This window comes from Pavona decussata, unplaced genomic scaffold, assembly GCF_977016875.1.
Source record: "Pavona decussata unplaced genomic scaffold, jaPavDecu1.1 SCAFFOLD_27, whole genome shotgun sequence".
Lineage (NCBI taxonomy): Eukaryota > Metazoa > Cnidaria > Anthozoa > Scleractinia > Agariciidae > Pavona > Pavona decussata.
This window is the reverse complement of record NW_028145450.1, coordinates 1,417,461-1,431,546: the sequence shown is the minus strand read 5'-3', so window position 1 is coordinate 1,431,546 and position 14,086 is coordinate 1,417,461. Positions and strand designations below refer to the sequence as shown.

General features: G+C 37.5%; 1 protein-coding gene across 3 annotated transcripts; it reads left to right on the top strand.

Annotated features, from left to right (window-relative positions):
• Positions 1–849: 849 nt before the first annotated feature.
• On the top strand, positions 850–12,210 carry LOC146485254 (AP-5 complex subunit sigma-1-like). 3 transcript variants are annotated; one of them, XR_014863447.1, is made up of 8 exons: positions 850–961; positions 3,653–3,804; positions 5,389–5,421; positions 7,388–7,447; positions 8,183–8,300; positions 8,998–9,057; positions 11,114–11,576; positions 12,097–12,210. XR_014863447.1 is itself a non-coding variant. In XM_085103703.1 (7 exons), the coding sequence occupies exons 1-7, from the start codon at positions 869–871 to the stop codon at positions 11,183–11,185; spliced, it is 588 nt and encodes a 195-aa protein (XP_084959829.1). In that variant the 5' UTR covers positions 850–868; the 3' UTR covers positions 11,186–12,210. The 3 variants fall into 3 exon arrangements, 2 of the variants coding, with proteins under 2 accessions (XP_084959829.1, XP_084959830.1); XM_085103703.1 differs by having other exon boundaries at positions 11,114–12,210; XM_085103704.1 differs by lacking the exon at positions 5,389–5,421 and having other exon boundaries at positions 11,114–12,210.
• Positions 12,211–14,086: the final 1,876 nt, after the last annotated feature.

Here is a 14,086-nt window from a genome sequence, read left to right as displayed (position 1 = left end):
ATTTCTCAAACCCCTTTTTGATCGGCGGAAGTGTTTCCTGAAGTAACCCCGTGCGTTTTCCCATCTTTTCAAGTTTTTAGCTTCCCAAGTTGTTAGAAATCGAATTTCTGACAATAGGACAATGAACTTTGTGCCCGTGCTGGACTTTGAGACGCGCTCAGTTGTTCAAAGAGCGGATTTGAGTCGCTTTCCTGCGGATAAATTGTATTGGCTGGAGTATATTTTATCGCTGGATAGCGATTTATCCACTGGTTAGGGCGTGATCCGGTCTTTAAACAACCTGGGCATGTTTTCTGGAGTCCACACCCATTTCTGTAAAATCCATTATAGTATACAGCTGTTTCGACAAAGCTTGTCCAAAGAAAGTGTAAAAGCGTACGCGCCAGCCTGGGAATACCTAATAAAATAAAATTTCAATAAAAGCTCAGAATCCACAGTGTTTCGACCGTGGCAATATGGATTCTGAGCTCTTATTGAAACTTATTGGGTATTTTCCAGACTACCTTTCAGCATTATCGAGTACGCTTTTACGCTTTTTTGGGCAACCTTTGTCGAAACAGCTGTATTCAGACCAAAATGGTTAAAAAAAAAACTGAGAGCCGATTTAAAATTAAAAACTTAAAAAAAAAAAAAAAAAAACATACCCCTTGGCGCCGCATAGCACTTTTTTAAAAGGGGAAGTTCTCGCCCACACTGACAAATGGGGCTGACAACGTGAGCATCAGGCCTTCTTCCCACCCCACCCTGGGATTGTCGAACATTGCACCAATCCTGGAGTCCTCGGGCTCTTTGATTCAAGCGCAGAAGTGGGTTGCCTGTGACTTGTTTCCCAATTTTGCGCGGCTACCAAGTTTTGTCCAAGCTGTTTATGGATGAAATGGTCTGCTGTTTCTTGATTCATTCCTTAGCTCCCGGTCCTTGCAGAGTACTATATTCCTCAATTTTCGTACACGAACCGCTGGTAAGGCCATTTCTGATTTGACTTAACTTAGAGAATCAGCATTTTTTGTTGCTGTGTTGTTTTTGCATGAGATCAGACACGGGTCGAGTATCACGCGAATTTGATGTCATTTCAACCCCCTAAAATGTTTGTTTGTCAACAGAAACAAAAAGTAATTGTCTAGTTTTGTTGTAAATTATCACCTCAGTGCAATAAAAACTGTCGATTAGTACCTCTGGCCAGACACAGAGTAGGTCGAAATGAATTGAAGTTTACTTGAAGAATGTTAGGCTTATGTTTTTTAAGTTCTTACATTTTTGTTTCCAAAATGCGCTAGAACAGATCCCGAGTTGTTCCTTTCAAGAATTGAGTTGATTTCTTTCCTCTCTTTGTTCCAGAACTATTTTGAAGACCTTATTTCACCATTTTAAACAAAAGAGCTCAAAATGATCCCCATGACACATCCCCTACTACTAATGAAGAAGTATTTTTGTGTGGTTTATGACTATGTGGGGAAAGCAGATCTTAGCAAGAGCTCTTAATATTGGAATCCAAAAATAAAATTGGGAGTAACCACGCATGTTTAAGAGATAATTAAGCAACAATTATTCTAAAAAGCAGTAAAATACAAAGCAATGTATGGTGTTTTTTTTTTTCTGAAAAATGCATGGTTACCCTCAAATTTTTTTTTGGATACCAAGAGCATCGATTTTAAAAGTTCTGCTTTCTCTGCATAGTTTTGAACTGCGCAAAAATATCCCTGTGTTAGTAGGCATCACCCATATACCGTAGGAAAACCGAGTATCTCAAGATGCACAGAACGTATGCCCAATAACAAAAGTAGGCACCGTCCTTAAACGAGAAGTTCTGCTATAAAAGGGCAAGCCCCTCCCTCATTTCACACCTTTGTGAGCGTGAGATGCAAATTTAGATGCTTTTCAGTCGTGGCAAGTTATTGACTCAAAAGTCCTCTGAAAAATATGCCTCAAAATATTATAATATCTCTACAGCAATATAAGATATCAAGTGCTAATATGTTTAACAAGGGTTATTCTGAAAACTAAGTTGATTTAAGCAGTTTTCAAGTGAGTGTTGAAAGTAATTTTGCATTTGCTTTGGTTTTCCATTACTACACTCTGTGACTGGTTGACAAAACTTATACCACTTTCTCAACCAATGGGAATCCAAACCAAAACCATCATGTTGTGGCTGGTAACATCTGTTGCGATTGGCCAGAGTTATTACTTTGAATTTGGTTTTACGACACTCAATTGCAAATCGCTCTGAAAGCATCTTAAGGGGAAGTATCATGGGGTTTTTGATATAGATCTTTTGTTGAAAATGATGAAGTAAGACCTTCAATCACCTGCCAAATAATTCTAGAATGACGAGAGGAACGAAATCAAATCAATTCTTGAAAGAAACAACTCGTGATCTGTTCTAGCGCATTTTGGAAACAAAAATGCAAGAACTTGAAAAATATTAGCCTAATATTTTTCAAGGTTCAATCCATAGCCGCCTACTCTGTCTCTGGCCAGAGGAACTAATCGTCAGTTTTATTGCACTGAGGTGATAATTTACAACAAAACTAGACAATTACTTTTTGTTTCTGTTGACAGACAAACATTTTAGGGGGTTGAAATGACATCAAATTTGCGTGATACTTCTCCTTTAAGGCCTGTTTAAACAGTTTCAACATTTGCTTCAACATGCGTGCAACACTTGGTTGAACCAAACGTCATGGGCGTTTTAACAGGTCGTTCAACATTGTTGAAAGCGTAAAAATATCTTGAAAACTTGTTGAACCAAATTTAAATTGGTTTAAACTTTCATTCAATATCCATACAACCTTTCCTTTGTTCTCGAAAATGTTTAATGGTGTTGAGGCGGTTTGAACACTCCGTTCAACATTTGTCCAACATCCGTTCAACTTTTGTTGAACGAATGTTGGGCAAATGTTGAAACCATTTATACAGGCCTTGAAGATAAGTGCAGTGGGATTTTTGTGCAGTCGTTCTCTGCATTCCAAACGATTTTCCCACTCTTTCTTTGTGTTCCCTATCTTAAGTAAGCAGAGTGATCCAATGTAGCACTTGAGAAAATCCTTCCAAACGCAAAGAATGATCACAGAAAACTCCCACTTTGTGCAACCAGAGCCAGGGTTCAATCTTCTGGTCATGCATCTCTACTTTTTATCTCTTGTGCTACAAATAAGTTGTTCCTTCAAGAAAAAACTACACGAAGCCCTACTTAAGGTTCTGGCACTTGAGGATACCTATGTTGACGTGTCTGCGATGATCTCTAAACTGTTGCAATATTCATAACTTATAACCACAAACCGCCAGTGTATATCACATACATATATATGTATTTATTTATTTATTTCATAAAGTAATCACTTCATTCTCTTACCTAGTATATTCTACTCCCTTATTTCTTTTAGTGTCTCTTTAATATCTTCTTCTTGTCTTACTCTGCCCGCTTCGATTAGCTTTTGCTACCCGCTGTCCAGTGTATAATTTTAGTAAAAGAAGTACTTGCATTTCTTTGTATTTATACATTAATGTATTTATAAATTTAATGTACCCTTAATGATAAAATAAATAAAGAGTGTTGTTGTTTGTGTTAAAGTGGCGTAAAGGTATTGTACAGAGGAAATTAACGCACTTTCTGTTGACCAAGTCAGGCTTGATCATATCTGTTTTATTTCAGCCTGAAGGGGTAATAATCCAGGATGAACGTGAGAGCAGAAAACTGCAGTTGTTACAGGTAGCGCAGCGTGTGCAGTCAGAGTACTCATTTCGATACGTGGCCTCAGGAAGTGCAAGTAAAGAGGATTTGTCAGGATTATTGTCAACAGATGAGTAAGTGAATATAGAAAATATAATTAATATATTGTTTAATTTTAGTAATAATTCTTTGGGTGCCAGACATGGTCCTTACCATTGGTGATTGCCCCCTTTTTACAAGTGTTGCCAATGTGTGAGTGAAACGTGCGAGGCATGAACAAAACATGTGAGGCTTGCGAGGCATGAACAACCCCCAACATAAATGCTAACGGTTAAGCTAACTGGGGAGCTATTTAAGCTAACCTGAGTGCTATTTAGGCTAACCGGAGTGCTTTTGAGGCTAACTGGGGTGTTTTTTAGGCTAACCTGAGTGCCTCGCACGTCAGCCTAACATGGCTCACTGGCTCGCAGATTGTCAAGACCCCTTTTTTACAGCTTCATGATGTCTTCTACATGCAATTTCTAGCTCAGCCAATCAACATGCAATATTCAAAAACTCATTAATAATTCATAAGCCCATAGACCTATCAAATGGTCGATAAACATCACGTACAGTGGTTTTATAACCCCATAAAACCTCCTCCTTATTAGTATGCAATGTTTAATGTTTTTCTTGCATGCTAATTTCCAACGTTCACAAAAGCATCATTGTTATGAACTCTCTTGATACACGCTTTTCCAGGAATGTTTTTGAAGCTGTTCAAAAACTCGCAGCACATGTTTTATCAGGTCTAAAACCACTTGGCTGCGCCTTGTGGTTTTAAATCCCAATAAAACACTGCTGCTTGTGTTTTAACATTACTTGAACTGTGGAAGGTGCAGATTTCCTTTTTTGACATGTTTGTCAACGTTTTACTTGTGCGCGCCATCATGGCTGCTGATTGAACAAAGCTGTAGAGGTAGCATTGTCTTGATCCAAACCTTTTAATTTTCTTTTTTATGTAAATGGTTTTGTTTTTATGCTATATACTAACCGAGTTACGTACCTGGACTTTGTAAATTTATTTTACACTCAAATTTACAGTGTGGCCTAATATTAGCCAATTTATTTGAGATAGCAAATGTTGCACTATAATTATTGCATTCAAAATTACTTCATATAAATCGACACCAGGTTACATGTTAAAGTTCAGTTGACGTAGTTGTGGCTTTCTCACTCATAGAAAGTAGTGTTCCAATGTCGTCTGGGAGGGAGACAAGTTCCATAATTGCCCTAAGCGATGGCCAAGTTGGACATTTTAAATAACCAGCCCACAGTTTTTGTATTGTATGTCAATTCATGATCTGGCCCCAGTTGTTCAAAGATCAGATAACTCTAGATCCACTAGATAAATTGTTATCCTGTGGATAAAGTGTACTCCAACCAATAGATTTTATCTGGTGGATATAACAACTTGCCTGCTGGGTTAAGTTAACTAGACTCTTTTAACAACTGGGGCCTGAAGACAAATATTAAAAAAGCCCACAATTTTTTTTGACAAATCTTAGACAATAATGAACTGTAGCCAAAAACTCACCTGAGGATGTGGATTTTGAACAACTTCTCCACTGACCACAAATCATATAATGCTTGTAAAAAAAACATTGCACTTACATGTAAGAAGCAACCCATTTAGTTGTCTTATAAGATATATTGAATCAGATGAATTTTTTTTGCAGACTTCTTTCTCATTTGAAATCAGGTGTTTTCAGGTAAAATTATTGAATTTTTCTTGGTTCCATCAATAGCTTGCATTTGAAGGGTCAGTTGCATATATTGAAGAGGATTTCATACATAAGTCTGATCCTGATAGATTAAACAACATTAATTTCTCAGTCCCAGAGGAAAGCATCGTTCAGCACTTTTATTTGAATGGTCACCTAATGATCTAATATTTGAGAGTTAATCCATTGATGCACAATAAAAGTTAGAAGTCAGCACTGGAAGTGGTCAAAACTACTATGCTCAATTAACAGAACATACCGAATCACAAAATAAATGTTGGTCTCTGCCTGCACCCCCCCCCCCCCCTTCCTCAACCTCAAAAGATCATTGGTGTCTTTATTGCATAGCCACCCTGCTATCCAGTAGTAATAAGACAAAAATGAGATCCAAACCTCACTTTACTTGTTTATCAAGCCATGCTGACTCTTGCTAGCTGAATTTTTTTTTGTCAATTCAAATTTTAAGGCCAATAAAATTTTGTCTGTAATGTTCATGACATAGTCATAGGTGGTGTCTCCCCCCCCCCCCCCCATCCCCCCCTTTCCCAGACAAGGTGGGTCTTCTTCAAACAAACTTCTTCTGACCAGTTCCCTTAAGCTATTGTCACTAATATTTTAATAAAAGCATTAATATTAACAGGACCATGGGAAAGACTGTTTGAATTGAAGAGTTGAGTGCAGGAAGGACTCTGCTGGACTTAAAGCATTTTAGCCTACCAAAAAACAAATTCTTTTCCAGTGCATTAAAAAAATAGATAACTTGAATGTTCCATTTAATTTTTGTTCAAACTGGGTTAATTAAAAAATATTTAGCTTAATGCACATAACTTAATTAAGCTAATTCAACTTCAAGTCAGAATAGGCCCTACAATAGAGTTCTAAAGTGATGAATTCACAAAAACTAAATTAATTTTATGAAACTATGGGCTTTGCTGAGATATTTTGAAAGAGCATGATTAAAAAAATACCTTAAACCTATAGCTCAGCATTTTTTTTTTTTTTTTTGGGGGGGGGGGGGGATATTGGGCCATTTATTCTCCAGTGACTCCTTACAAATCCTTCTAATTTTGTCTCCGTAATGTTCTAAACACATTTGCAAACTGAGGCAAAATTTGAGGAATTTGTGTGGAGTCATTGCTGTATAGAAGTGCGACGTAACAAAATGCAAGGGTGCTGATTTTTGTAAGTAGACATGTATTTTTTGTCATGCTTTTTCCAAACGTCTTAATATTAAATGCCGTAATTTAAAAAATTCAAAATATTAATATATATGTGACATCGCACACCTTAGGTCCTCCACAGATTATTATTGTTATCGATGCCTATTTTCAATCAATAACTATTAGTGGTCGGAAACGCGTTCCCACACATGAAAAGTTAAGTAGTAGATAACCTGTATGTTTTGAGGGATCCTGGAAACTTGCTTGTAATGTGCATGTCATGTGTATATCGTGCAGAAAATAACAAAAACAAAATGTTTAAAAATTGTTTTCAGCTGCAAAAATAGACTTACTGTAAGTAATCAATGACTTAATACACAGACGGGAAAAAGTGAGCTGTCGATAACAAAACTGCCGCATTTGTTATTGACAACTAAAGAAGTTTTTCTATTAAGGATATTTTTGAAAAGGAAAACTACTTTGTAGTTGACGACTTTATTTTTCACCATTTGTAGTGGATAACTTGATTCACACACAATATGTTTTGATGATTGATAACTTTTTGTTATCGACAACTAAAAAGTGATAAGGTATTCGCCCCATCTGTGGAGGCCCTTAGTACTGTAATATTGGTTAGTTAACATCATTTAATGATTACAATCATAACTCACTACTGACTATGTATCAGATGTTGATCAACATTGAATTCAAGAGTCACATTTTTGATACTAGATTAATTAGGATGTCATTTAAGTCAGACTAAAAAAAAATTCTTTCCATCTCTTCCAATTTAGACTATCCCCAGGAGATCCATTTAAAGGTGAAAAAGTTGTGCTATGGAAAGGATTGGCAAAGTAAGATGTGAGACATTATCTAAATATTGGTTTGTGTTGTTGGGATTGATCAGCTCCTTTACAGCACTAGCCTGCCTGCAGACATCTCCTGTTTCCTTTTTGTGCCGAAAGGAATTTTACTGTTAAAATTCCTGCACACTGATTGGCTCATAGCTATTGTCTATTAGAGTACTGACAACAAAAAATGATGTCAGATGTAACAGGCGCACTTTCACAATTAAAAATGTTGCCAATTCCACCCGTACTTTTCCCCTGTCATTGTAGAAAAAAATGAATTCAGTTTTCTATGGTCTGTACTCTTATAGACTGTAAAATGATGCCATGAAATGTTCAAAACTTGGCAGTGAAACCACAAACTGCACTTGCGTTCTGGTGTTTATTTTCTGTCCTCATTTTATGAGCATAGAGTGTAGAAGCAGTATATAGAGGGGAGAGGGGGGTAGGGGTCACTGTGCTATTTAATGTAGATATACATTCGACTCCCGATAACTCGAACCTTCAAGGGGAATATAAAAAAGTTCAAGTTATCGAGGATAAAATTATATAGAAAATAGCCTGAAAGGAAAGGAAAATTGGTTCGAGTTAGCGTGAGGTTCGATTTTAATTGCGAGGGTTTGAGTCATCGGGAGTCCACTGAAAGATGTTTTATAATGATTTTTCTCTTTCTGAAATACATTAACATGTTTGTGTATTAAGTTGTTGACATTGTTTTCCTTTCTTCTTTTGCCTTTAAAGCTGTGGATTCACACTCGTTTGTGAAAAGGATGAAAACCGTCTTGTCGCTGAGAACATTTTAAATCTAATAATTAGGCATCTTCAGGAATACTGCCAAATTATCCTGCAGTCATCAGAGGTAAAAATTCTAGTTGAAGGGATTCCCTCAAAAGGGATGTATATCGCTTTTTTGGTGAAATTTTTTTTTGGAAGATGTTGCTAATTCTTTACATACAGACTTGTTGTGACATGAAGAATTAGGAAAATTATGTCATTTTGTGACTTTTTTTTTGCTGTTTTTTTTTTGCTCTTTTTTGAGAAAAAAAGAGAGAACCCCAAATCCTGCCAGAGAACGGCATGTTATCTGGCAAAGGCTATTCTCCTTTTCCTCTCCCTTCCCAGCGTCCCCCGCGTGTTTTAATATTTCTCTCCCCCAGGCTCTACTCGTTTAATTTCCCTCTCCCCAGGCTTTCTAAGATTTCCCCTGTTTTCCTTCCTTTCCCCTCCTTTTTTCTATGTTTCTCCACTGATGGAGCCTCTGCGGAGGAGAGAGTATTTTAGGTGAATAAATGTCTTATATGACAAGCGGTCTCTTTGCCAAAATGGGCGGGGCTTGATTTCTGTTGCTGCTTCGGCTCATGGACTTTCTCACCAAAAAGGGAGGGGTGCTGGCTCCTTTTCAGATCAGTGGCTGCAGTAATTGAGCCTTCAATAGGGCTTATTTGGAACAATTAACAATATGCTCCTCCCTTTCCTTAAACTCTTCAACCCTTTCACTTGTTTGGGAAAAAAAACCAATAGTTGTAATTTTGACTTTTGTTTTTGTCACTTTGTAGGCTATTCTTAAAGCAGACAGAGTCACTGCCATTGTGCAGCAGTTTCTGCCAGAAGGCCAGGTAAATTGTTTTAATGTGATATGCAGGGATGGGAGGTCAGTAAGAGCTGGTTATACTGACAAATTTCACCGTCTGAGAGGGATCTTATCACCGGCTGAAATCTAAGGAGGGAGAGGGTTATAGTAAATTAATGTTTCTATACCTGCCAACTCTCACACATTATGCGTGAGTCTCACGCCTGTGGACTAAACACATCAATCTCACGCATCGAGGACAATTTTTCATGCCTGACTCACAAATCTGGACGTGCTGTTCTAAACAAAAATTCATTTAATTTCAGATTTGTTATAAGTATTATTTTTTTCCTCTTTATAACTATCTGAAAAGCTTTCAAATGTCTACAATCTGTTCGAATCGTTTTAACGTGTTCAAAGGTCGTCGGAATATCTTCGAACATTTCCGGCAACATTCTTAGTCTTCGGGAAATCCTCGGAAATTGCAGTCATGACAAGACAATAATCTCACGCATTTGACTCAGAAAAAGTTGCAGGTATATGTTTCTGTTGTTGTGCACTTGTCTAAGTGCTTTTCTACACTCGGATGATAATGTCCAAATGAAATATTTAGTGCCCATAAAAGGAGGGGGGGGGGGGGGTGTGTTTCATATAAAATAATTATAAAAAGAAATTAATTTAAAAGTCACTTTATTTTAGTGTCAATGTATTTTGCACAGAGCACTAATTGGGGACACTATCCAGGTCGAATTGGAATTTAGAAATGCATCACTTCCAAAGATGTTGGCAACTCTTTTATCTCATGTGACTAGTCTTGAAGGAAGCTAGGGTACCAGAATCTTTCAATTGAAAATAAAGTTCATGAACTTACTACGTTGTGGAAAGTTGTTTTCACGAGTTATGCCTGGCAGCAGAATAGCTGCATGATTTCAAAAACCGAATTTTATTCTCCAATAGATAGTTGTCTTTACAGCGGCTACCAATAACACGCCTATCGCCTTCAAGACTCCGATAAAGTTGCGTTTTGGTGGACGTCAATCAAATAAAAGCCGTTGAGTTAATTTGAATTCTGAGAACATTTCAAGGCAACAGAACAAAGAAATTGACAGTTTTATCCGCTGACGGATGGTAAACGTTATGAAAGCTGATTTCCAAGATAGACTATCTAAAAAATGCACATTGTTTAGACGAAGCCGTATTTTTTTATGAAAGGTTTGAAATCGCCACACCTGACAATTATTAAATCAGCGATGCATGCAAGTGAGCAAATTATCACGTGCAGTGAAAATCGAAGTTTTTAAAACCTTTTATTTGCGCTTGATCTGGATGGAGAATCAATTTAAATAAAGTTTACCTTCTCTTAGCGAGGTAAAATTCTTAGTTTCTTGCAGGGTTACCTTGGAATCTTGGCAGAATTCAAAATTATTTCAACGGCTTTTCTTTGATTGACGTCCACCAAAACGCAACTTTATCCGACTCTTTTGAATGCCGTAGGTCGCGTGTTATTGGTAACTGCTCTAAAAAGTAGTGTGTCTTGCAGGTAAGTGCCAATTCATATGGTGGAAATAAGACAGTGTTCAGGGCAATAAATCAAATGTTTGCATTACTCTGCAATAAATCCAATAATTACTAAAATAATGCAGAGTAGGGTCGTTACTTGCAGAACTTAACAACTGTTCCATTATTATATAAATTATACAAGTCACAAGTCACCCTGGCATCCATTGATAATGTGGATAGTTGGGGGCTCAGGTTAAAATAATATTATTGTACTATTCCAGAAAGTAGCCATACCCCCCTCCCCCACTCCTCTTCAGGTTTTAAATATTGTTTTGTTTTGGACCGCACCACTCTCCCCCCCCCCCCCCCCCCCCCACCTCAGGAAATTCCAGTTTAGCTTTATACCCCCAAATTTCCAATGACCTTCCATGGGGGTGGCAAAAGGGGGCGGGGGTGGATATTCTCTGGAATCAAATAAATTTTTTCCCAGCTGGGTATGATTTTGATTTGTTCTATCTAACAATGAATTAATTTTAACATTAATTTCAAAATCATAATTTAATTTAAAGTAATCTTGCTTTTGTCATTTGATTCCTTTTCAGTTGCTGTTCATGAACAACCGCTTTTTGCGACAAGTGGAAAAAGAGTTGGAACAAGTTATGATTGCAAAATGAGACTAAAAACACTGTTGATAGTTAATAACAATAATAATAATAAATAATCATAATAATAATAATAATAGTAATAATAATAATTATAGTAATAACAATGATACTAATAATTATTTTATACTTTCATGTATTAATGTACATGTATTTTATTGATTTATTCACATGCTATTTTAAGTTTCGCTTGGCTCACAGGTTACGCTATATGCCCTGTGTTGCTTTCTGATACTGTGCATACAGATAGTTTTACTGCGCATAATAATAGTAATGATAATAATTATATATTATTGTTATTATTATTATTATTATTATTATTATTATTTACATGTCCAGTAAATGGCTTGATTTGAATTATTTTCTGAAAGTTCTGATGGTAAAATTTTCTAACTAATTAAATGTAAATAGGCCTTATCACGGTTTTCGACCCCATTTTGACGGGTAGGCAAACAGGCTTGAAATAACAGTGTTTGTATGGAAATCCGATGTCAAATAATTTTCATAAAACATTGCTTTTGAAAAATTCATGAATTGGAAACTTTTGGCACTAGGAAAAGGATTTTAAGAACAAAATTGGAGGGATGTAGCTGTGCCAGAAAGCGTCCAGTCGTGTTTTGAACTATCCATACATTTTTCTGTAAAGCGAACCAGCCGTGAACTGCTACTTAAAATAGTTCGCGGGAAAAACTACAGGGAAATGTATGGAAAGTTTAAAACACAACTGAACGCTTTTTGTCACAGCTACATCCCTCCAATTTTGTTCTTATAAAATCTTTTTCCTAGTGCCAAAAGTTGCCAATTCATGAATTTTTCAGAAGTGATGTTTTATGAAAATTATTTGACATCGGATTTCCATACAAACACTGTTATTTCAAGCCTGTTTGCCTACCCGTGAAAATGGCGTCGAAAACCGTGATAAGGCCTATTAGCACAACAAGCAACCAAGTATCAAAGAACAAATTCTCCTATCTTGTCCCCGTACTTTTGTTATAAAACGTTCTGAGGAGAAGTTATTAAAATATCAAGAAAATTCACCTTGTGTGATGATATCCCCAATTCTCATGATCTCAGGGGTTGAAAAAGCATTGATATTACAAGGAGAAATTTGATGCTGATCACCGTTAGGGCTTAAAGGGTTAAAATCCACTGCCAAAAATGCAAATAGGACCAATTTGGGATATACAGACTGGTTAAGTTATCATGTAAGAAAGGCTCTTAATTTTCCTATGTGAATATCATCACAGAAATCATGCGGTAATAAAATAGGCCATTTTATAGTTGTGTGCTTAGTGACCTAGCCTAGGATTGGAAGCAAGGCTGGGGGTGACCTTGTTTTGATACAAACCCAACTGCTTTTCATATGTAGATCATTCTCTTCTTATGCTAACTAGTTACGCAACTGTAAAATGGCCTAAATTCCAGTACCTGAGAGTCTCTCCCAGGTGCCCACCCGCTGACCAAAACGCCTGAGGACTCTGGGTACGAGATTGAGGCTATGGGGAACTGGAATTTTATTACCGCAGGATTTGGGCAACCAATCAAAAAAAAGAAGTGTTATTTTGCTCGTTACGTCACGCACCCGTAACGAGCCAAAGAACGTCTACGTAGGAGCAATGCACACAATGACACAAAGGCTAAATAATGAAATAATAAAAAAGTGCTGGAGATACAAGTTAAGGTTATAGTTACAATCGCTTGGAAAGTCACTGCAATGTTTTCACTTAAAAGTCCGTACTCGAACACCAATCGTAGCGCTCCGGGAAGTTAACTAACTAAATTCAGAGAGGATTTTCACTTGTTACATTTTATCAAGAAGTGCTGTCCATTCCCACATTGCTCGCGTTACTGAATTATTTTGTAGATTGCCAAAAACCATGGTTAATAAAAGGAAATGGTTATGAAGCCTGACAGACTTCTTTGTTATATGTTTTTGTTAGCATTTTTAGCCTTGACCTTGCACAAACCACTATAGAGTTTGAAATGTGTTGGAGCAAATGACCAATAGAAACGTTCCTGTTAAGATATTCAACTGCACATTGTAGTGTGAACGTTAAAACAAAGGATTGTGCACGGTCGCGGCCCTTCCAACATAAACTGCAGCACCATTGTTGTCATGGCAAGGTTTCATAACCAGTCCCTCTATTAACTATGCAAAAACGAAAAAAAAAGAACCTGTCTTGTCATCGTTCTTAGCTTGATTATGATACTTCTGCCACACGTAAACATCGTCAAAACAGAAAACTTACTGCAAACGGGTCGAAAATAGCAAGGATTATACCTAATCGTATGCGAATCGCACATGTTCACAGCCCAGTGTACACAGGGATAACACGTCACCAGAGACTCAAAAGCCTCCCTCCGGCAGACGCCCTTTTGCCTCATCACGCAATCTTTCCTCCTCAACGCTTATCGAGAACGGAGGAAAGATTGCGTGACAGACCAAGGACATAAAGCAGTAACCAATTTTGCAATACTGTCCTGACTGTCTGAATGTGGCGACCCTAAAAGCCGGAACGGTTGAATGGCGGAAAATCACCCCTTATCTTATAAGACGGAACGGTTTATGGTTAGGGTTAGGGTTATAGTTTATTTGGGGTGATTTTCCGCTGTTCCGTGTTTTAGGATTTGGGGGTGATTTTCCGCCATTCTGCTGTTCTGTGTTTTAGGATTTGGGTAGCCGCGAGCAAACTCTCTTGGGGGTAGGGACATCGTTGCAAGCTCTCTCCTCTTTCCCCCTCCCGCCCCCCACCCCCAAGAGAGCTTGCTCGCAGGCTAGGATTTGGCGTGATTTTCCGCCATTAGCTCACTACCCGAGGTAGCACAGTCATTTCATGTACAGCACTTTTCCCATTCCTATTGTTCCGTGCGACTAATTGCCTGGCGAGGCGACGCGGGAGATGTGTACATGAA